Below are 22539 nucleotides of genomic sequence, written 5' to 3'. Positions count from 1 at the left end.
CCAAAAAATTTGCATCTTGAAAACGCATTGAAATCTTATCAGAATGGGACCTATTTCATTGCGAATCTGGACATATGAATGTGCACTTTGACGAATTATGCATTTTAGTATGGTGTAAGAAATTCTGATGCTCTTGGAATATCCTATTTGTTTTGACGTCATGTAAGATCTCTTAATACTACATATGTACGAACATATGGGCTTCCTTCGTCATTGTAGCTGCCCACGTGCACTACTTACCACGGTAATAAAATGATATCATTTAGGTATAATTTGTAGCTTTCACTGCTCATTCTTTGTAAGTCGAATAATACAGTGTTGCTAACTTTTCAAATTTTTTACTACAAAATTTGTAAAATTTGTACATTACTTTTCCCTTCAATTATTAGACAGACATGGTGGTCCAATAGTTATTAGACATTATTTGCTGTTGCTTGTTCATGATAAACATTAAACTTCTGAGTGTTTAAAGTTTGGGATGGGTTTAGGATGTGTGAATTCCTTTTATTGGCCATATAAAGGTTGAAGCCTACTCTTCCCCATGAAGGGACTTTCAACTGGTAGATCTTGTGGGGGGGGGGGGGGGGGGGGGGGGGGGGATAAGCATTTCAGAATTTCTGACTTGGGGGGAGGTCTAATCTGTAAAGTGCATTAATTCCTTGGTCCTACTTTTTTGTCATTGTGTTGTCTTTCAGATTGCCAGGGGTTGGAAACCATAACATCTCCTCTTCCCTGTCTTTCCATGTTTCTCTCTCATCACACATTGTCACTCCAACGATCCATTTGTCTCTCGGTCTTCTTCTAGTCTCTGGCCTGTTATTGTCATTTCATGGGCCTGTCTTGGTACCCCAAAAACTTGCATTCTTCTTACATGCCCATATCATTTTAATCCTGTTTTTTTTTTTCTATGCTATATTGCCTGGGCTTCTTTCACTATTTCTCTGCTGCTTTCTTTACTAGGTACATTCTATTCTACTTCTATGAAATTTTATCTTGCAAGACTGCATCCTGCTCACCTGTCATCTTCATTGCCCATGTTTTGGAAACTTAAGAGAAGGTTGGAGAATAAAACAGTTGACACAACATTTGCTTGAGTTTTGGCAATACCTCCTTGCTCCACATCAGGCTTCCTGCGCTCTGCAAGAAACCATGGGCTTACCTCCTTGTCCTACCATTCTGCTGTCTTCTATTATCCTCCCTAAGTACTTGAAACCTTCCACCTTCTTTATTACTTAAAAAAACTACCACCACCACCATTGCTTTCATATTTTCATTTCTTATTTGCACTGTCATCCTTGTCATAATCTCATCCATTATGGTGATGGAAAGTAGAAGAAATTGTACACTCCCTTGGTTCAGACCATTTTTCTGTTTAAACAAGCCTGTTTTCTGACCTACTTCTACACAACTCATATTTTCTTAATTATTTAGAGTCAGCATTCAAATTCCTCTTTCCTAAAGGGTCCCACTATTTTTCACACTATCACATGCCTTCTCAGTGTCAAAGAGCACTACTATTAAATCTTTATCAAATTCTTTGTCTGTTGGTGCTGCCTCACAGTAGTAATTAGATCAATATTTGACAAGGTCTAAACTGGGGATGGCCAAGAATTCTGCACACATGCAATGCTTTTGCTTATATGCAAATTTTCACCCTCTGCACATCCCTCCCTCCCACCCCCCCCCCCCCCCCCCCTCCTTCTCCACTATTGTCACACTAAGCGGGAATGGGGAAATAGCAAAAGCACTGCATTTAAGAGGCAGTGCAGTCGTGCAAGGAACACTAAATGCCACGCATGTGAAACTTCCTGGCAGATTGAAACTGTGCCAGACTGAGACTTGAACTCAGGACCTTTGTGTTTCACAAGCAAGTGCTTTACTGACTGAGCTACCCAAACATGACTCACGACCTGTCCTCACAGCTCTATCAGTACCTTGCCTCCTACCTCCCAAACTTCACAGCACTCCTGCGAAACGTGCAGAACTAGCACTCCGGGAAAAATAATATTGTGGAGACATGACTTAGTCACAAGCTGGGGATTTTTCATTCTGGAGCCATGCATTTGGCTTTGTTTCCTGTTCTGTAACAGTGTAGATCAGACTGAAAAAAATTTCAGTATTCAAAAAATTTTAGTCCACTGAAGACGTAATAAAATTCACATCTGGTACAAAAGGTCAGCATATGGGCAAGTGCAGACAATTCCACAGATTTTTGTCGTTTGAGTTTCCACATAACTGTGATAGTTAGTTCCATAATCGAAAGTCTTTCACACAGATACATAAATTAGTACATTGCAACAAGTTTGTAACCTTATTTTGGAGACCAGGAAACTCTTCCCTGTTTTTATCATAAAAGAATTTGTATTTTAAACAGGAACTGTGTTGCAAATCAATCAATTTCATCTGCACATGCACTGATAAGCCAAAACATATGACCATTGCCCATCGCAAAGTTGGGTGCTGCCTGGTGGCATTACGGGCACATGAGGTAACAAAAGTAAGAGAAGGCATAGGTGGGTGATCACCTTAGTGAAAAATATGGGCTCAAATGGGGAAATCCATTGAAATAAGTGACTTTGAAAACAGGCAGTTTGTTATGCAGAGCCTGTGAACAAATATCTCAAAAATGGCAAAGCTGGTCAAATGTTTGCGTACTACTATCCAGCATCTACAAAAAGAGGTAAGACAGTGAAAGTACTCCTAGGCACTACATGGTTGGACGTCCACAACTCTTCGCAAAATGTGAGGTATGAGACTTGTCTGCTCTGTAAAGTGAGGTAGATGGTGATCTGTGACATCTTGTCTGAAAGAGAACAATGCTGGTGCATGCACAAGTGTTTCGGAACATACTGTTCATTGTATATTGTTGAACGTGAAGCTCCGCAGATGATCACACCTACATGTTCAAATGTTGACCCAAAGACATAATCATTTAAGATAGCAGTGTCCACACAACCATTGGGATTAAACTGTCGATAAATGGAAACTTGTCAGCTCTTAGAGTTCTTCTACACTAGTTTGATAGTCAACTCAACTAATGCTGTTTACCAATGACCTTGCTGTTTGGTCCTGTCCCCTGAATCAACCAACAAATGCCATCATCGAGGTGAACAGCAGCTCGAAACGTGCAGCACTCCATGGACGCAGGCTGATGGGGGCAGTATTATGCTGTGGGAGACTTTCTCCTGCAGTTGCAAGGGACTGTGGTATTAATCGAAGACACTGACATCTGCGAACCACCTGCATCCCTTTGTGCTTGATGTTTTCCCCAATGGCAATGTCGTCTTCCAGAAGTATAATTGTCCGTATCTTGGAGCCATGCTTCATTGGTTTGAGGAGAATTATAGTGAGATCGTGTTGATGTCTCAGTGGCCAAATGTGCCTGATATGAATCGTATGGAACCCATCCCGGTTGTTTTCGGGTGCCATCACAACATATGCGAATCAGCAGTCTGTTGTTTGCACAAATTAGATGACCTGTGCGTAGATATTCAGTGCTGCTTACCTCCACAAACCCACCAACAAACTCAGATCCCTGATACACAGAATCAGTGATCTTCCATTCCAATGATGGACAAATAAGCTATTAAACAGGTGTTCTAAAGGTTTTGGCTTAACTTGTATCCAGGGGTGCTTTCAGCAGAAACGGCAAACCTGTCTCGGAAACAGCTCAGAAACAGTTGTAAAACTGGCATTATCCTCGGTGTTTAGAAAACTATTCCTATTATTCTTTCAGTGCAGCAGTGAATTATTCAAAGTTCATGTTTCCCATAATACCAGTGAGCTCAAGGAAATTGATGTTTTTGCGTCAGAAGTTGCTACTTCCCTAATTTGTTTTGCTTTTTAAATACTTTCTCACAAAATCAAAAATAAGATGTTTCTCACCTTGCAGTGCCCTACTGTGATTAGTGTGCAGTCGAGTCCACTTGAAGTGAGGTCTGCAATCCATTTTTAACAATTTCTTGCTTGCTATTTCTGCTATCCTTCAGAACTCAACAGTAGTGGATATTAAATCAAAAAATCATTACAGGCACACCTCTTGGCTTAACCAGCATTCTTTGCCGTAATTTACTATTCATACCACCAGTTTCGTAAAGTACTATGTGCCTGCTAATTCAGCATGAAGTGCTTCTTGATGTACAGAACATTCTAGCCCGTATAAATCGTTCATCAGTAATTTTTTTTCTGTTTTATAGTCAGTCTTTAAATTCTTTCTGCATGGTATTGCAATGTCATTCCATAGCAAATCTGCAGTACCCACCGATTGTGACTGCACCCTTCCCTTCTGTGATTCTCATTCATTTTTAAAGGATTGTATTTCCAGCATGCAAGTAGCAACTTTGGCTGTTTCTATATTGAACTGCTCAGGTTTCACTTTATGCCAGGTGCTGAACTTGTATGTTCACATACAGTATGTACATTAATAGTACTTCCAGCTTAATTCCTTGTATGTATTGGTGAAGTGAAGAGTGCTATGCAGAATGAATTACATGAAACTTTCTGATGTCCAATTTGACTGTACTTCGAAGTCAGTACTCCATTCCCATTACACCCTAGTTTGCAGGTCAGTTGAAGAGGCAGTCAGTCATTTTCTAGTGCACCAAAGAATTGTTTCCAGTAAATACTTACTGGCCAAATTGCAAATATTGGCAAGTGTTTCAGAGAGTTCCATTTAATATAGATTGACACAAAAGAATAGAATTGGAGAACCTGTAGAATAGCACGCTAATGCATATTTCTGCCATAATATAACAATGTTAGATATATTCAAAATTCATTGATCTAATACAATGGAATGAACACTGTTCAGTGTGGAGTAACTGAATGATATAGTTCCATAAGCAAGAGCTGAAACATCTGCTTTTTGCATGCATGTGAGAACTTGAACAAGGATCTAAAAGTTGGGCTGCTGTGTTAGTTGTTTGTGGTAATCTACTGCTCAGTGTATCCTGTAAACATTTTTAGTGTGTGTGGATGTGCCAGATTACCTAAACAGCTTAGTGTAGAAGGTGCTAGTCACGCCAGTAACAGAGGTTTCAATTTTAATTTTTCTTTATTTTAAATTATGTATCTTACAGACTTAGTAATGGATACTCACTGTGAAATGTTCAGAATGTAATGCTGTTAAATTTAAACATGTTCTGTGAAAATGAAGTCTGCAGTGACTATACTTGTGTGAGCACCCATATTTGTTGCTATGAAAGTGTAGATACCATTATGTGAGAATGTAGCACCAACTTCCATAACTTTTGAGGAGTTGTTCATATCTACATGCACTTGTTACACTGAAGTAATGTTTTGAATGGCCAGTTTCCATTTTCCTTCAGTTTGCAATTCCTTTCACTTGCAGGTGGCAAAGAGAGGAGAAGTGCTGCAAGTGAAAGTTCTGGGTGCCATCGCACTTATCGATGAAGGTTAGTAAAAACATTAAAGTTTCTTGAATTCCTGTGCTTGTGACTACTTCGCCTTACTTACTGGACACTATTAACTCCAAATAACAGCCTCTGTACAGAATGCGCCTTTCACTCTGCAATGAAATGCCTACTATAATGGAACTTCATGGACAATTACACTCCTCGCCCTTGCATTGAGGGCAGTATAAAGTAAGGGAGGTATGGATATATTGATATGTGGGGTTGGATGATGATACTTCCTGCTCAGTGAAGTTGGTAAAGGCAATGTACAATATGACTACGTCATAGTGGTGTGCTTGTTTGAAGGTGGCTCAGTGCTACGGACACACTGGAGGGGAGGGGGGGGGGGTGCAGCAATGTTGCTCTCTGCATACTGACAAATAGTATATAGATTCTGACTATCTGGATCTCAGTTGACATTTTATAAAAAGCAGTTTTTGAAAAAACTAAAGAAAATCAAAGACTCTTCATTTAAAAGTAGACCAAATAAATATTTCAGAGAATAAATTATCACATGTGTAAATCACGTTCTATTGTGCACGTAGGGTGACTGAGATGTGTTGATCAATTATTAGAATATATGTGATAAAAGTAGCCTACATTGAGGCCCTGTCTGTCACTAAAATAACTGCTGTCAGGATAGAGTGAATGAATAAGAGAAATGAAAATGATAATTTGAAATAAAATTGTACAAACTAGACCTTTTAAGTGTAAACAACTTGGCCGAAAAGAAATTGCAAAGAACTAATTTTGGCGAAAAACACCTTGACAAATACATTCACATAAACAGCAAATGTGAAGCTATGTAGTAATTGATTATTGTGTAATAACTCTGAAAAATGTCTGGCTCAGAGTATAGACATTTTGTGTTGCTGTGGACAGTGTGCATATTTATTTATTCGGAAATAATGCAATTTTATAATCCATGCATGTGCTTCATATATTCAAATGAATCTTTGTAACAAGTTGGCTCTGAGTATTATTGTGGAAAATAACCTGTTTTTGTAAAATAGATTTTAAAGTGCACTCATATGACACTATTGAAAATTAATTCGCCTCTACATGAACAGAAAAAATTTTGTGACAACTATTCCTTAAGCACTACATGGGATGCATTGGCTGTCTGTTTCACTCTTTCACAGAAATTACACGTAGATCATGGTTCTGGATTGTTCTTGTAATATTTGATTCTCCCTCACATTCTGTAATGCATACAAAACAATAAAGCTATAAACACACATGCACAACAGTGAAAATCCCACTTAATGTTCAAAGCACACTCAATTACCAATAGAACAGGCAGAAGTGGTATAATGACACTCCTAGTTGTGGTGTCATACGGTGTACTTCTCCAGTTATTGCACATTGGAGGCAGTATGCCTTGTTTTCCTCTGTTTACTGAACAAACTTAGAGATATTATAAGCAGATCTACAGTTTAATTTGATCACCAAATCAGAATGCAACTTAGTGCTTCTGTGCTATATAAACAGTCACTCCCTGTCCCATTCATGAATGTAGAGTGAGAAGAATGATTGGCTAAAAGGCTGTCTGCTTTCTATAATTAGTCAAATCTTACGTTGGTGGTCTTTATGAGGACACCTTGAGTGTTCCCCAGGGGGGTCTCAACTCATTTGTGGCTTCTTGCTTGGCTACCACAGGGCCTCAGCCTTTGCAGCATTTGTTCCTTTCCAAGCTGCAAGCTTACATTTCCACAATTCTTCCTCCCCCCCCCTCCCCCTCTGCCTCTCTGTTGGATGTCCCCCCCCCCCCCCCCCCCCAGATCCTGCTTGGACCTGGTTTATGATGGAGACATGGATTTCCACTCCCCACATTTCCTAAAACTTTTCATTCAATAAACACAAGGTCCCCATTGATGTGTGACCTGCCACCAATTTTCAGAATTCTGCAGAAGTGCGAACCTTGTAGGGAAGATCACCCAGTGTGGTGCCTGCTGCATCTTTGAGCATTTCCATTTTTGCAGTGTTCCCTTAAATAATGTAATACATCCAAAACCCAGCACAGTAGTCATTGCATTGTGGGGGTCATAAAGTATCTGCACAGTAGTAGCTCCCTGACCACGCAGTGCTTGCACTGTTGGTGCCTGAGGAGCTGAAAACTATCTACGTACACCAAGGAGTATGCCTTGTTTGGAGTGGGGGCCCCATGGTGGATAAGCTGCAAATGAAACAGATGTTTCCCCATTAGGCTGCGTCCTACGTAAGCGACAGAAGTGACAGACAGCACGCGGCAGCTCCAAGTGACAAAACAACCGCAGGTGTAGTTACGGAAGTCTCATACATGAGTAACATCTGTGTCACTGCCTGTCTCCTGCTGCAACTGGAGATGTTTGTATTCAAACATGTTTGAATCTTGCTGCTGCAGCACGCGTGACAGAGAGCGACAGCCACGTGTCTTCTCACAAAGCAGTGGAGCGGACAGGACAGCAGCTATGAATTACTTAACATCAGATGTTAAAAACGTGTTCGGTAAAAAAATTTGATTCTTTCACAACCTGTAGCTTGAAATCTTTAAACGATAAAGTTCTGAATTTATTTTCGTTATTCGTCATAGTTACTGTGCTGCACAAAATTAAGTACATGCGTGCATGAAATTTTTAAGAAACTGCAGAGGTAAAATCACATAGTGTAGACTTTCTGTATAGTTCATTTAAGGCCATGCATTATTGGGTATGAAATGTAACCAATATATGTGAATTGTATTTAAAGTTTAGACAGGAATGCTACCTCTCTTCATTCTTAAGATATTGGTTGTTATATCCGTGGACGGGTTGTTCACGGCACATACGAACCTTTCCTGCACTTCAGGAATAAAGTTGTCATAAAAATAATTGTATCTCAGAAATGGTTCAAGGTATCGAAGCGGATTTTTGGAAATGATACCATGCAGAAACAACTCTTTTATCGTATGATTAACACTAGATACGTTTTTAAATGCATGAGCAGAGTGAAAACAAGACTCCCTATAAATTACACTGAGATTTTGTCCAAATTTTCATAGTCAAACAGAGAGAAACAAGTAAACAGGGTATCAAAGTGACCAGTGTGAGGTCTAGTTTTGCATGAAAATACTTAACTGCTTAAAAGTTATCAAGTTAATTGACAAAAAATTAATGAGTTCAGTAAAATTGAAATATTTCACAAAAAGCTGCTGCCAAGCTATGTAAATGAAGTGTCAAAAATTTCAACTGTTCAAGACCTACTTATTTTGCACACAAAAACACACATTGGTGCAGTATTTAAATGTCGAAAAGGCTTCCTTCGATTAAAGTACGTTAGGAAGGCAAATGAAGAGTCAGGGAAACCATGCTTTCTGAAAAAAATCTTGAAAATAAAAACTGGAAGAAATCAAATATTTTATGAAATGAAATGATTTGTGTAAAAGAAAAAAAGTAGATCAGAGGAACATTCTGCATGTCTTTCAGTGATGCTTGAAATCATGAACAGAAAATGAGGTGCACCAAACGTTTCTCTAATATTTTTAATTCATACTTACAAATCATTACACAAAACGTTTGACTTTCTTTTCAAAAATTTTGTATGCTTTACTATTACAGACTATTTAGAGTAATTGAAACACTTTGGCTTACACACTGCTGATGAATAACGTTCATAATTTATTAAGAATTTAATGGGATAGGTGTGTGTACACTTACAGATCGATGCAGTGTAAACAGCATACATATAACTTATGTATACAGAATTGTAACTGAGTCATTTAAAATATAAGAACAACGCTGAACCGAACCCAGTACCTTAATGCAGCATGGAATTACAATCTGTAATGCTACAGCTACACCACAGATACTTATTATAGTTGGTTCACAATCTGTGTTTATAAGTGTATTTAGGGTAGTTAGTCATGTAGTCAGCCATTCTTCCTCATTTATTGGCTATTAAAAGTTCTTGATCATGTAAAAAAAGCATTCATATTTAATTTATTGTGAGGTAGTAGTGCTCCTCCGCTCATTCATGTGTAATCTAAGAATTTCTGGTGATCTTTGTTGTTCGTCATATTTATGAAATTCTCCATGGAGATTCCTCCCTTTCTAAATTTCATGCACAACATTTGCTTTCGCTTTATTTTCTTAAACGTAATTTTGTAGCCTTACTCTTCAGCTACAGTTTAGGGCAGTCGTTTTGTAGAAACACCTGGTTGGCTCCAAGTAGCCATCTTGTAGTGCGACATGGTCACTCGCACACGACACCTGAGCTTTTCGCCCATTGCTGTTGCTTGTTGCTGGAGTGTCACGTATGCAGAAGTTATCCAGAAGTCGCTCACTGTCTGTTGCTTCTGTAGCTCATGTAGGACAAGGCCTTGGTGACCACATGGCCCCAGAAGTGTCTGTGGAAGGATGGTAGTCCTTCAATGCAGAGTGATAAGACCCTAAAATGTTTGCTTCCCTGCCTACGCCATGGGACGAACATGGAGCTAAGTGGCAAACTGAGAAATACTCATACTTACCTTACACACAGACTGATGGGATTCCTTCCTGGCCACAAAACTGTTATTCCTTCTGGAGAACTTAGAAGACAATTATGGGAAGTGACAGCCATCTGTAAAATGAAATGTGGGTCAGTTTTGATCAAAACAGCATCCCCTCCTCAGTCATGGGCACTGCTAAGTTGTAACAAGCTGGATGATGTTCCGGTGTCTGTCGCTCCCCATAAGTCTAAATTTAGTTCAGGGCATCATTTTCCACTGAGACTTGTTCTTGCAATCTGATGATGAGCTAAACACAGACTTAAAGCGACGGAGTGCATACTTCGTCATGGATGTAGGGGGCCAAAGGGCAATAGGGTTGCTACCAGTGCCTTCATCTTGGCCTTGAAGAGTGATTCAAATTTGCCAAAAATGTCAAGGTGATGGTATAATGTGTGTGTGTGTGTGTGTGTGTGTGTGTGTGTGTGTGTGTGTGTGTGTGTGTGTGTGTTGTAATACGGTTCTAAAGTGTTTGAAAATTGGGCACATGTGTTAAGAGTTGCAGTGCTAGGCCCATCCGTAGAGATTGGGGATGAATGCTGCATGCGAGTGCCCCTTGTGTAATTTATGCAGATTTTTAATTAAGGGCTTATTGAGTGAATGGTATCTGATTCAGAAAAATTTGGGCAACAAAAATGTACAGACAAATCCTGAAATATAAAAAGCATAATAGTTTAAGTTGAAAAAGTAAGCTTGTGAAAAAGATAGGCTGCTATTCACTATACAGTTTAAACTTGGAGTTGCAGACACACAACAAAAAGGCGACTAAACATGTTTGCTTTTGGCCAGAAGGCCTCCTTCTCAAATGGGCCACATACACATGTGCGCACCCATGCGCTTGTGGCTGCCAAGGCCAGATCCACAAGGCTGTGATCATGTGTGTGAGAGCTGCATTTACATGAATGTGAGTATCTGTTCAAGTGGTGGTCTTTGGATGGAAAGATAATATGTTTAGTACCTTTTTGTAGTGCCTGTGTGCAACTCTGCATTTCCATTATATGGTTAGCAACTATCTACCCTTTGCATAATACTCTCATTACACCATCCTCGATTTTCCATAGTTTGTTAAAAGTAAGTTTATATGTGACCAGTCTGCAATAACTGCAAGGCTCTTTATCCCTGAACTACTGCAACCTACATCCTTCTAAATCTGCTTGCTGCATTCCCATGATGTCTGAGGATGTCATTTCAACTAATCCCTTCTTTTAGTCAAGTTGTGCCCTGTATTTATTTTCTTCCCATGTCTATTCAGCACTGTCTCATTACTTGCATGATCCTTTCATCTAGTCATCAGCATTTTTCTATAGCACCACATTTCAACAGCTTCTATTCTTTCCTAGTCTATCGTATTTACTCAAATCTAAGCTGCATCTGAAAAATGAGACTCGAAGTCAGGGGAAAAAAGTGAGACAATTTACGTCGAATGGATGAAGATACAGCTACAGTAGGTTGGTTAGATTAGTAACCTTAGCAGTTAAGCTTTACCAAGTAGCCATTGCCATGTGGCAGGTGCTCTGTCCGTACTTATATGGGTACCCTTCCTTTTACACGTGCTTTGTCTGGTTTGAATCGATTGCTTGTTTTGCTTTGATCTGGTAAGTGCTGTTTTCTTTGTTATCGATGTTTGTCACTCTAAGCTGAAAATGCATTATTGTACTGTCCTGCGTTGCTTGTCGCATTCTGATTGAGAGTATTTATGGCCTGTTGCCACTTGCGGCATGGCTTGCTACACTGCTGCTTTCTTTGATAATGCTCAACAAAAACCAAATAATAGATTGTATGATAGATGATGATCTGAAGGAGAGTTTAGTGAAATTTTTTCGCCCTTTGAAAATCTTTGCAGGCGCCTCTTTAGTATATTACATTTTGCACAGAAATTAGTTATCTTAGATTTAAAAGTCTAGTCAGTTGCTGTGCTTCATTTCTGACCGTATAACTATTCAGCATAAGAATAATATGAATACAAACATAACATGATATGTATCTTGTTCCACGTTTGCTGTTGTCTTACTCTAGTTCCGTAGTGTATTAGGCAGACAGAATTTAAATAAGATAGCAGCAAACATGAAAGAATATGTGGCATAATGTTTACATTCATATTATTCTTATGGTGAAGAGAATACTGCATGACTGCATGTGATCACGATTCATAAGTTACTGTTAGCAACCATCTCTCATCACTGGTAGGAAAAAATTCAGAACGTAGAGTTGGCCATATTGACATACATCACAAATAGACTTGCCAGTCCTATTTTTGTAGTAGATTTTTAGTGATGACTTTAAATGCAGAGTGCGTTATTGTTGTCTTCAGTCCGTAGACTGGTTTCGTGCAGCTCTCCATGCTTTTCTATCATGTGCAGAGTAGCAACACTTACAAAATAAGAATGAACGTAACTTTGAAATTAAATGCTGAAATTTGAAACAAAATTTATTAGGTTTGTAATACATCTTAAATGAAATGTTTAAAATATCAGTCATGATTCTGAATCACTATCACTCAATTCTTTGTTGCTCATTTCTTTATACAGAGCATCGTCCTCCGTACCATCTAGTGCATCGCATATGGAACATTTTTTAAATGCTTGTTGCATAGTCTTATTTGGAATACACCTCCATGCTTCATAAATCCATTGGCACACTTGTGACAAACTTACACGTTTTACACGTCCTGTTGGTGTCGGTTGTCTGTCGCTTTTCGAAAGCCGGTCTGTGTACATGCGTTTAAGCTTGTCGTTAAATGGTTTATTCAAACAGACGTCAAGTGGTTGCAGAATTGACGTCATCCTGCCTGGAATTACTGGCAAGTCCATTTTGCTTTCCTCTAGTTTTCGTTTAAAATTTAGACGTCACAGGCAGTAATTTCTGACGCTATTGCTTAACAAATTCATTTAAGATCACTTCTAGTGCATGATATTGCCCACACTTCGGCCCACTAAATGCTCTCCTGCTACTGGAACATTCAAATAATTTGTCGTTCTGCAGTCGCCATCGCCTGACATTGCTCTCATCAATCCCGTATCGTAGACCTGCAGCAAGATTAGAACTTTGTGCCACAAAAGAAATAACTCCCCTCTTGAATTTGGCACTATAATGAAAGCGCTTCATTATGGTTCACTAAGACTGTCCAGCACTTCACAAAATTCCACGAAGCAATAGGTGCTGATACGTGAAATCTTAATGCGCCCCAGCATATCAACTTGTGGAACAATCCTAAAGCCTTGTGCATTGTTGGTATTTTTGTGTAAAGAAGTTTATTTTTGTTGCTACGAATATTTGAGACTGCTACACTCAAAGATGAACAATACAGAATTTCTATTTACTTTGTTGGATAATGTATGAAAATGCAGTGGTCGAAACTTGGGGTGGAGAAGAAAGCTCGTCTTATACCTTTTTTTAAATTTACTGATGCAGAGGTTGTGGCACCAGTATTTATCTTTGTGCCTGGTAAGCATGCCTGTGTAGCGTTACATATATTAGACGGCAGAAGTTAGTTGTAGCGGCACCTACCAACATTTCTCAGGACTTTGCACTTAATTCTAAGCCGCAGACGCTTTTTTGGATTACAGAAGCGGAAAAAAAGTGTGGCTTAGATTTGAGTAAATACGTTGAACTGTGTATTGTCCATGTTTCATTCCACACAAACAACTTCAGAAGAGATCGTCTAAAACTTCATTTTATATTTGATGTTAACAAAGTTCTCTTCAGTAATGCTTTCCTCGTCACAGCCAATCTGCATTATACATCCTCTGCTTCAGCCATTATCAGTTACTTTGCTGTCCAAATAGCAAATTTCATCTACTGCTTGGTCTTGTTTCTTAATCTAATTCCCTCAGCATCACTTGATTTAATTTTACTAAATCCATTTATCCTTGTTACTAGAAGTAATGAAATAAGAGCTTGTTGTCATTAAGACTGCTTCCAACGAAGCAAAATTCATCATTGTAATTATTGGATTGAAAACCACTGCCTTACTAGTAAATGGATGAGAAATGTGGTATGTTCAATATTTTGGTTAGTTAGCGAGTTCTGTTCGTGCAATGTGTTTTGTAACACAGTGGAATGTAAAGGAAAAGAATTATTATTGGACAGGAGCAGAATGATAGCAATTGGAATAGTTCAAGATTTCCATATTCTGACTGTAGATTAAAATTTAGATCCACTTATAGACATACATGTAATAACTGTGGGGGGGGGGGGGGGGGGAGAGAGAGAGAGAGAGAGAGAGAGAGAAAGAGAGAGAGAGAGAGAGAGAGAGAGAGAGAGAGAGAGAGATATACATTAAATGTTGTTTGCATAAAACGTTACATTTATGAGATGTTTGAATGTGAATGTGCAGTGACAGGTATATTGAAATCACATGCAAGTTTGATTGTTAATTTAAATGTTTGTATTGGCAGGTGAGACCGACTGGAAGATCATTGCAATTGATGTTAATGATCCTGCTGCTGATCAGCTGAAAGGTAGGCTTGTGTTGTATTGGAGTGTATTACAGAAATATGTGTAGTAAATATTTTTATTAATGTTACTACAAGGAAGTATCTAGAACAGTATAGAAATAATTTGATTTTGAGACTTAAAAGTGTTTTATTTTTTAGAATGTCATTGACTCGAGCATGGTTTTTGTGTGATACGTGGAGAATGTCTCATATACCCCTGTTTGCATTCTGTTTTGTTCTCCTTACTTTACCTTATAACAGCAAAAAAAGTCTCAGCAGTTAGGACATTTGTTCTTAATTCTGTTAAAGGGCATATTCCTCACAGTTCTTTTTTTACACGAATAGTGCTACACAGAACTTCCTATTGAAATAAATTTTGGCAAGCAAATTTGTAGTTTCAAATCTCTTTTCAATTTAGATCTCAAGAAAGAAAATGAATTTTTTGAAAATACAGTATAATTTGATAAACAAAAAAATCTGCTCACAAAGTGGTAGCAGGATAAAACAAGAGTCAGCGAAATGTGCAAGCTTTCAGAGCCACTAGATCCCCTGCTGGTGGAGGAAGGAAGAGGGATGAAGGAAAAGAACTGACAAGGTTTAGGAAATAAGAATTACGGAAAAATGTCCCAGAACCCTGGGTCAGGGCAGGCTTACCAGAAGGTTCTGCACGGCTGTCAACTATTACGGATTGTCCGTAATTGTTGTGGATATATCACCTTAATTACAGAGTTACAGGAAGTTACTGAAAAATTACACAAACATCTTACAATTTGACTTTCAAAAAACTTGAAAAAGGTACTGATTTGTTTCATTAATAGTAAGCTAATAAAATGATTTATAGTGTGTAACAATTTCCTTCCTGAGTATGCAATAAACCTGTCGGCGAACCATTTCGTCACCGCAGTTCACTAATGGTGGGTGTACATAGAGTTCGAAACATGCTCCGAAACATTGTTCGAAGCCAGTACTGGCTAACGATGTTTGCAATATGTTGTCAACATGTTATCAATGCAAAACAAGTCTTCTACGGCTGTGTCACTACAGATCAAAGAGACAATGTTCCTGGTCTGCTGTTGCCAAATGCTGCTGCCTGTAGTGTTGTTTGTTGTCTTTTCCTGTGTTCCTTTACAAAATAGTGGACAACAAGCAAAATTACAAATTTGCCACTATGGGGCAGAGCGCCCCTCCCCCCTCCAAATGAACCATGGACATTGCCGTTGGTGGGGAGGCTTACGTGCCTCAGGATACAGATAGCTGTACTGTAGGTGCAACCACAATGGAGGGGTATCTGTTGAGAGGCCAGACAGATGTGTGGTTCCTGAAGAGGGGCAGCAGCCTTTTCAATAGATTCAGAGGCAACTGTCCGGATAATTGACTGATCTGGCCTTATAACATGAACAAAAACGGCCTTGCTGCAGCTGAAAACAAGGGTAAATTACAGCTGTAATTTCTCCGGAGGGCATGCAGTTTTACTGTATGGTTAAATGATGGCATCCTGTTTGGCAAAATATTTTGGAGGTAACATAGTCCCCTATTCAGATCTCTGGACAAAGACTACACAGGATGTTATCACGAGGAGAACTGCGTTAACACGGGGTATAGATTTGTCAGGAAGTCCTTTCAGAAAGTATTTGTATGGAAGTGAAACATGGACAATAAAAAATTCAGGCAAGAAGACAATAGAAGCTTTCAAAATGTGATACTACAGAAGAATGCTGAAGATTAGATGGGTAGATCAAGTAACGAATGAGGAGGTACTGAATAGAATTGGGGAGAAGAGGAATTTGTGGCACAACTTGACTAGGAGAAGGAATCTGTTAATAGGACACATTCTGTGGCATCATGGGATAACCAATGTAGTATTGGAGGGAAATGTGGAAGGTAAAAGTTGTAGAGGCTGTAACGAAGCAGGGTTGCTCACTGCTATCTTGTTTTGGTTTTACACTCGTTCAGTAACTTAGTTACGCAATGAACTTCTTTCTTTCTTTCTTTCTTTCTTTCTTTCTTTCTTTTCTACTACTCAGATTCCGACTAATGATTCTGTGGCCTTCAGCCTCATAGCACAGAATTCAGAAATAGTTTAAATAAAATTCCCCTTGTAAAATCTGTTTATTTCAGTACATTCTAATGTCTATTCTGAAAGTAATGAGCTAATTAGTTTTATTGGAAATGCATCCTATTAAAAGTTACGAACAATGACGTATATTGTGCAATACATATTAAGTAAAATTTGAGTGAGCTAATAGATCAAATTCAGCTATAAGACTGCATCCAAAAGAGAGCCTAAATTTTACTGATTCCAGCAAAGTGTTCTAATTAACCCAAAGTCTATTAGTTAAATAGATATTAAGACTTGAAATTGCTCGCCTGTATGACTGTCAGTGCCAGTTGTGACAACTACTGAATAATTCCAAGATCTGTTTTGATACTTTTGCTACCTATTATTTTTCTACGTAAAATTACTCCAGTCTCAACTTCGTAAGTGCATTAATTAATAATTACGTAAATTTGAATAAGTAAAAATTAATGTTAAAGAGTGCTGCCATGGTTACATGTCGGGAATTCCCACTGCAGATGCATAAATTAGTTCTGCGTATTTAAATTGATACAGCTCACTCATGTTATTTAAGTAATAAAACCCAATGGGTAACTTCAAAAACAATTAGAAAGGATCATTTTAACACTGGGAAATTATAAAGTATAATAAACAGAAATAGTAAAATATTCAAGCACTCGTCTTAATAAGATCCGAGCTGGTTCAGTTCTCAGTTTTCGGTCAGATTCTCATGGAGCAAAAGTGCGGCAAGCCGGTGCTGGAATGTGATGTGATAATACTTGAAACAGAAGCTTAACTTTTCCGGTCAGTACCAAAAAAGTGTAATTGTATTCGGCTTTGAACATTTAACACGTATTGTGAACATTGTTAAAGACTGGAAGTTTTTGACCTACCTAATGTGACGATTATTAAGTGTAAGAGGCCTGGTCACATGAATATTGTGTGTGTGAGTGATAACAAATAAATCGCACTGTGGTTATCATAAGTGTTCAACAAGGAATATGGTCCTGACTTTTGATTTTGGAAAACATAATCTAGGATCCTGGCTTTTTAATTGCAGTGTGATTTAGGTGAGACGGACGCAGCTACTGAGAAGACAATATTGAATAAACAAAGCAAAGCAAGGTAGGTCAAGAACACTGCGCACTATCTACTGGGTGAGGAAATGTTTCACTGCATCCGGTTGTGACGTGAAGTTGCACTAATACAAGGATTCAGCCTGGCATGTTAAAAGGCACACTAAGGGATGAATACACTAAGCAGATTAGGAAGCATGTATGTAACAGTAGTTAATCAGATAAGCAGCAGCTTGCACAGGATAGGATAGCACAGAGAGCTGCATTAAACCAGTCTCTTGATTGAAGACCTTAATGAGGCAGAGGAGTGGCTCGGGAACTTTAGGAGTTGGTTTCCAAAATATTAAACAGAAATGTTACTCCCTACAAAAAAAATGCTGCGTTGCTTTGCACAGCAGCAGTGAAATAGATTAAAAAAGTAAATCAGTGGAAAATAACAGTCAATACTGTCACTGTGCAGTAGCGATCGAAATGTCACTGATCATGGTGTCACTAAAGCGGACTTACTAAATACAGTTTTCCATAATTCCCTCACTAAAGAAGATGAAGTAAATATTCCAGAATTTGATTCCAGAACAGCTGTCAACATGAGTGATATAAAAGTAGATACCTTAGGTGTTGCGAAGCAACTCAATCACTTGAGAAAGGCAAGTCTTCCGGTCCAGTTGGTATACCAATCAGGTTCCTTCCAGAGTATTCAGACCCAATAGCACCTTTCTTAGCAATCATATACAACCGCCCACTTGACGAAAGGTCTGCTCCTAAAGACTGGAAAGTATAACAGATCACACCAATATTCAAGACAGGAAATGGGAGTAACCCATTGAATTACAGATCCATATCACTGACCTCAGTTCGCAGTAGGATTTTGGAGCAAATGCTGTACTCGAACATTATGAATCACCTTTAAGAAAATGACTTACTGATACACAACCAACACTGATTCAGAAAATATCGTTCTTGTTCAACACAGCTAGCTCTTTATTCCTGTGAAGTAATGAGTTCTGTCGACAAGGGTTCTCAGATCGATTCTATATTCCTAGATTTCCAGAAGGCTTTAATACAGTTTTTCTCATCGACTATTAGTCAAATTGCGTGCATATAGAGTATCTGTTGTGTGACTGGATTCGAGACTTCCTCTCAGACGTCACAGTTCGTAGCGATAGATGTTAAATGATTGAGTAGAACAGAAGTGACATCTGGTGTTCTGCAAGGTAGTGTCATAGGCCCTCTGCTGTTCCTGATTTATATAAATTTTTAAATTTTCTGGTGCATTGGGAAGTTGGGGGCAGGCAGTGGAGGGGGTCGCATCTCCCATCCGTGTCTGCAATGTGATCACTAGCAGCCTCTTCTCAACTTTGACAGCTATGGTTCTGGGCGACTTCTCCATAAATCTGTTATTTTCTAAACATTGACGGTCCTTTTCCATCATCTTTCTTCTTTCCCTTTAACCCTTCTGCCAGGAGGAGGAGCCACCACTGGATCCGAAAGCTTGGAAAGCTTGCACATTTCAGTAACTGTGTGTGTGTCCTGCTGCAGTGTGATGTGTGGATTTATCTGCTAGTTCTATTATTAGACACTTTCACATGCATTTTAATGCATCATAATTTCCCAAATCATTTAAGTTTTGTAAATTACCAGGTCTTCAGTAACAACTCATAAAAATTTGTTTCTCTAAAAATACTCCATAAAAATGGATGTGACAACACATAAGGAGTAACCAGATTTGAATTTTCCCTTAAGTTACCCAGAAGCCAATCTCATAATATATGCTTTAGTGTTTGTAAGGTACAGAACATTTGTAACTCTGAATAAACCTTGTTGACACTGGGCATAAGCACACATGCCATACAAATATATAAGAAATGGTGCACAGTATAATTCCTAGTATCACATTGGTAAGAAATTACTTGTTATTAGTAAAATCAGTATTAGGTACAACTAGCTGTTGGCTTGTCAGATAATTCAAACATGGCTGTGTGGTTCAGATCACCCTGGCAGACTATTTTGTTATTGCTGTAGTGTGTTGCATATCTCGAGCATAAAATTGACAGAGCAAAGAGATTGCAGTTCTTACAATATTTTTGAGCCTGAAAAGGCCTTGCGCTTAAATGACTTCTGCATTTTGCAAGGGAGAAAAGTAGGAATAGGGTTTGAGTGACATTTCCAAGTTTCCTTGGAGTTCTCGGTGTGGGGTCAGGCCACTTACCGGGCATAGTGCTGCAGGTGGTAATTAGTCAAGAAAAATAACTTTATGATCTGAAAAGTATCCCTGCACCGTAACTGACTTTCGCACTGGACCTGGTTATGATGGGGATGGTTTCCTACCTCAGGACATAGTTCCCACATTGCTAATATTTTTGTTATTTCTGATCTTCCTCATGAACCATTGAGTCCACAAGAGGAGATCCAGCTCCACATTACCAAACACACAGGGTCAATGCAAGAAGACTTGTTCATATATTTAATGTCTAGACAGTCTCCGTCTACCCTGTATACTGTAAGATAATTGTCTGCTGAGGAAAATACTGATTTGTCAGAAAATGTTTTGTCAGTTACGATTAACATGGTCCCCTGCAAACAGGAGGTACCTGTCATTATTACTTTGATGACCATACTTTTCCTTGTAGCTCCATCTTTACCAAACCTTTATCCACCAACATGCAAAAAGTGGTTGTGTTCCTACTGTGCTTCATTTAACAAGTTTACCCCAATTTATTCACAACTTGACTATAAGTCAGTGTTGAAACAGGCCAGAGTCAGATTGTTGCATACCTACTGGATTCTCCAGTTTCAAGCTAAAATTTTATCTTCTAAAAAGCAGAGGTTTTAGAAATGCCATACCATGCCATAGACTGAACTCCAATGCCAAATAATTATCTCCTTCAAGAGCAGTGATGCGTTTGTGAATAGGACATTGATTCTAAGGTATGACTCAAGAATAAAGTGCCTGGAGTCTCAGGTTGAATGGGTTTCTCACCTGGACTTAATTACTTGTCATTTTCTACCATACAAGAATGATGTACTTCCACGCGTGTGTAATTCACCATGTTCCTGTGATAAGACCACCATGTGAGATACACAAGATAAATACACCACACTATTCTACAGGAAAACCCTGTGCAATTAAATTATTGTTTTGCCAAGGTGGCCACATTTTCTTTCACAGATCTGCAAAAACACACATTGACTACTTGCTTATCATTGGCTAGAGGCAGCAAACAAGTTTTGTGGAATTGTGTAAGGGAGCAGTGTTGGTTCTAAACTATATAAAGTTATGTGGTGGAATCCCTGCAGTACTTCATTTCTGTATTAAACTAAATGTTGTGTTGTGAAGGTTGTTAGATTGCTTTAAATAAACATTCAGGGTATGTTACTTCAGAACCGTTTACAAAAAAATTAGGAGTTGAATCTGGAAAATTTCACATAATTACTTTACCCTGCTTTTTCGTGTCCAGAGATGTCAATTTTTTGGCCCAGTACTGGGCTAAGTCAAAAGCTTCAGGCTTGCTTACTCAGATCATCTAAGGAGCAATGTGCAGGAAAATTTCAGCATGTTAAATGATGATCCATGTTTCATATTTCTCCGCTGTTGCACTTATCAGGTTCTAATAGGCCCCATTTTATCAGATACGTTTTCCAGGGGTTCGGATACAATTTTGCATTTCCCACGACACGTAGTGTCATTCAACATCACTTGGTGGATGTTCTGAAATAGGGTATCAGACAGGGGGTTCATCGAAGATGTAACTGAGGAACTGATGTCTTGATTTTAGTCTCTCTAATCCATAGAGGCTACCATAAAGTGGATAACACCATATGTCCCTTTGAGCTGCTCATTACATTCATGAGCTACCTTCGGGACTGCTGAAACCTAAAGCTTGGTAGAGTTTTTCCAGTGAAATGCACTTCACGTATTCTGTGATTAGCCTTGGGGTTTCATTAAGGATTATATCGATCTTCTTTGCATACGCTGGTCTAGACCAGACAGAGCAAGTGTAATTAGTTGTGGAAAAGTGCTAAAGCGATGGTTCTATGCACAGTAGGTTTGACGTCCCACTTAAGTGCCATTAGCTTTCTAAGAATTCTGCTTCGTTCAGTTACCTTATTTTATGTTTTATCACACTGATTATATATGAAGTACATGCCAAGCATCACTGAGAAGTATGTTAGCTGGTCTGTGTTCTTGAGGGTAGACACATTCCGGTTAATGTGCAGTTACTATGTTGTGCCTTCGGCTGTAGAGGGCACAAGCAAATACTCTCATATTCAGTTTGCTCCCCTCAATAACAATCTTGAATTTTATTTGGATGAAATTTTTGTGTTACTGGTATAGTTTTAGAACATTGACAGTATTATTTTCTCATTCCAAGTAAATTTTGTCACTGTTTCCTCCAGTCTGATACCTTACATGTTGCATTTCAGTTTTCAGTGCTGTGCTTGTCTTCAACTCAGTTGTCCACTGCTTTTTTTGTGTTGTGAAGGTGCTTCATGTATAAAAAGATGACAGAGAATAACTCCAAAGACTGTGTTTTAATTCATGCCTGCATCATAGTGTAATCAGGATGTTAAGGAGCTTTCTCTTGATGGCTCTGTGGTTTCTTGTGTAAATAAAAAAATTATTTTGATGTTCATGACAATATTACGCTGTAATAGTACATAGAATAGTAATACTTCAAAGTGAATGAGTAATATCTGAAATTTTCACTTTGCAGTGGAGTGTTGATACCAGTCCTCCTGGGAGATCAAAACTGCATGACAGACTGGAACTCAGGACCTTGGCCTTCTAAAGGGAACTGCTCTACTGACTGAGCTACCGAGGCACATTCTCTCTGCTTTGCTTCATCTCATACCTTCCAATCTTCACAGAAGCTCTCCTGTGAAGGTAGATGAGTTATGGGGGAAAGTATAGCTGTGAGGATGGTTCGTGAGTTGTGCTTTGGCAGCTTAGTCAGCAAAACTCATCTGCAAAAGGCAGAGGTCCCGAGTACAAGCCTGGCACAAAGTTTTAATTTGCCAGGAAGTTTCAGACTGACTCCTCATGTAGATCATTTGT

The 22539-nt window shown here is 38.8% G+C and overlaps 1 protein-coding gene across 2 annotated transcripts in view; it reads left to right on the top strand.

Annotated features, from left to right (window-relative positions):
• The window catches only part of LOC126093054 (inorganic pyrophosphatase), a 134960-nt gene that overhangs the window by 78358 nt on the left and 34063 nt on the right, over positions 1 to 22539 (top strand). For both annotated transcript variants that reach the window (XM_049908696.1, XM_049908695.1), the window contains 2 exons: positions 5351 to 5414; positions 14313 to 14375. In XM_049908696.1, the coding sequence (XP_049764653.1) occupies positions 5351 to 5414; positions 14313 to 14375 (127 nt within the window). The remainder of the gene's footprint in view (positions 1 to 5350; positions 5415 to 14312; positions 14376 to 22539) is intronic.

Source organism: Schistocerca cancellata, chromosome 1 (assembly GCF_023864275.1).
Source record: "Schistocerca cancellata isolate TAMUIC-IGC-003103 chromosome 1, iqSchCanc2.1, whole genome shotgun sequence".
Classification (NCBI taxonomy): Eukaryota; Metazoa; Arthropoda; class Insecta; order Orthoptera; family Acrididae; genus Schistocerca; species Schistocerca cancellata.
Note: the sequence above shows the minus strand (reverse complement) of the source record. Positions and strands in the feature narration are given on the sequence as shown.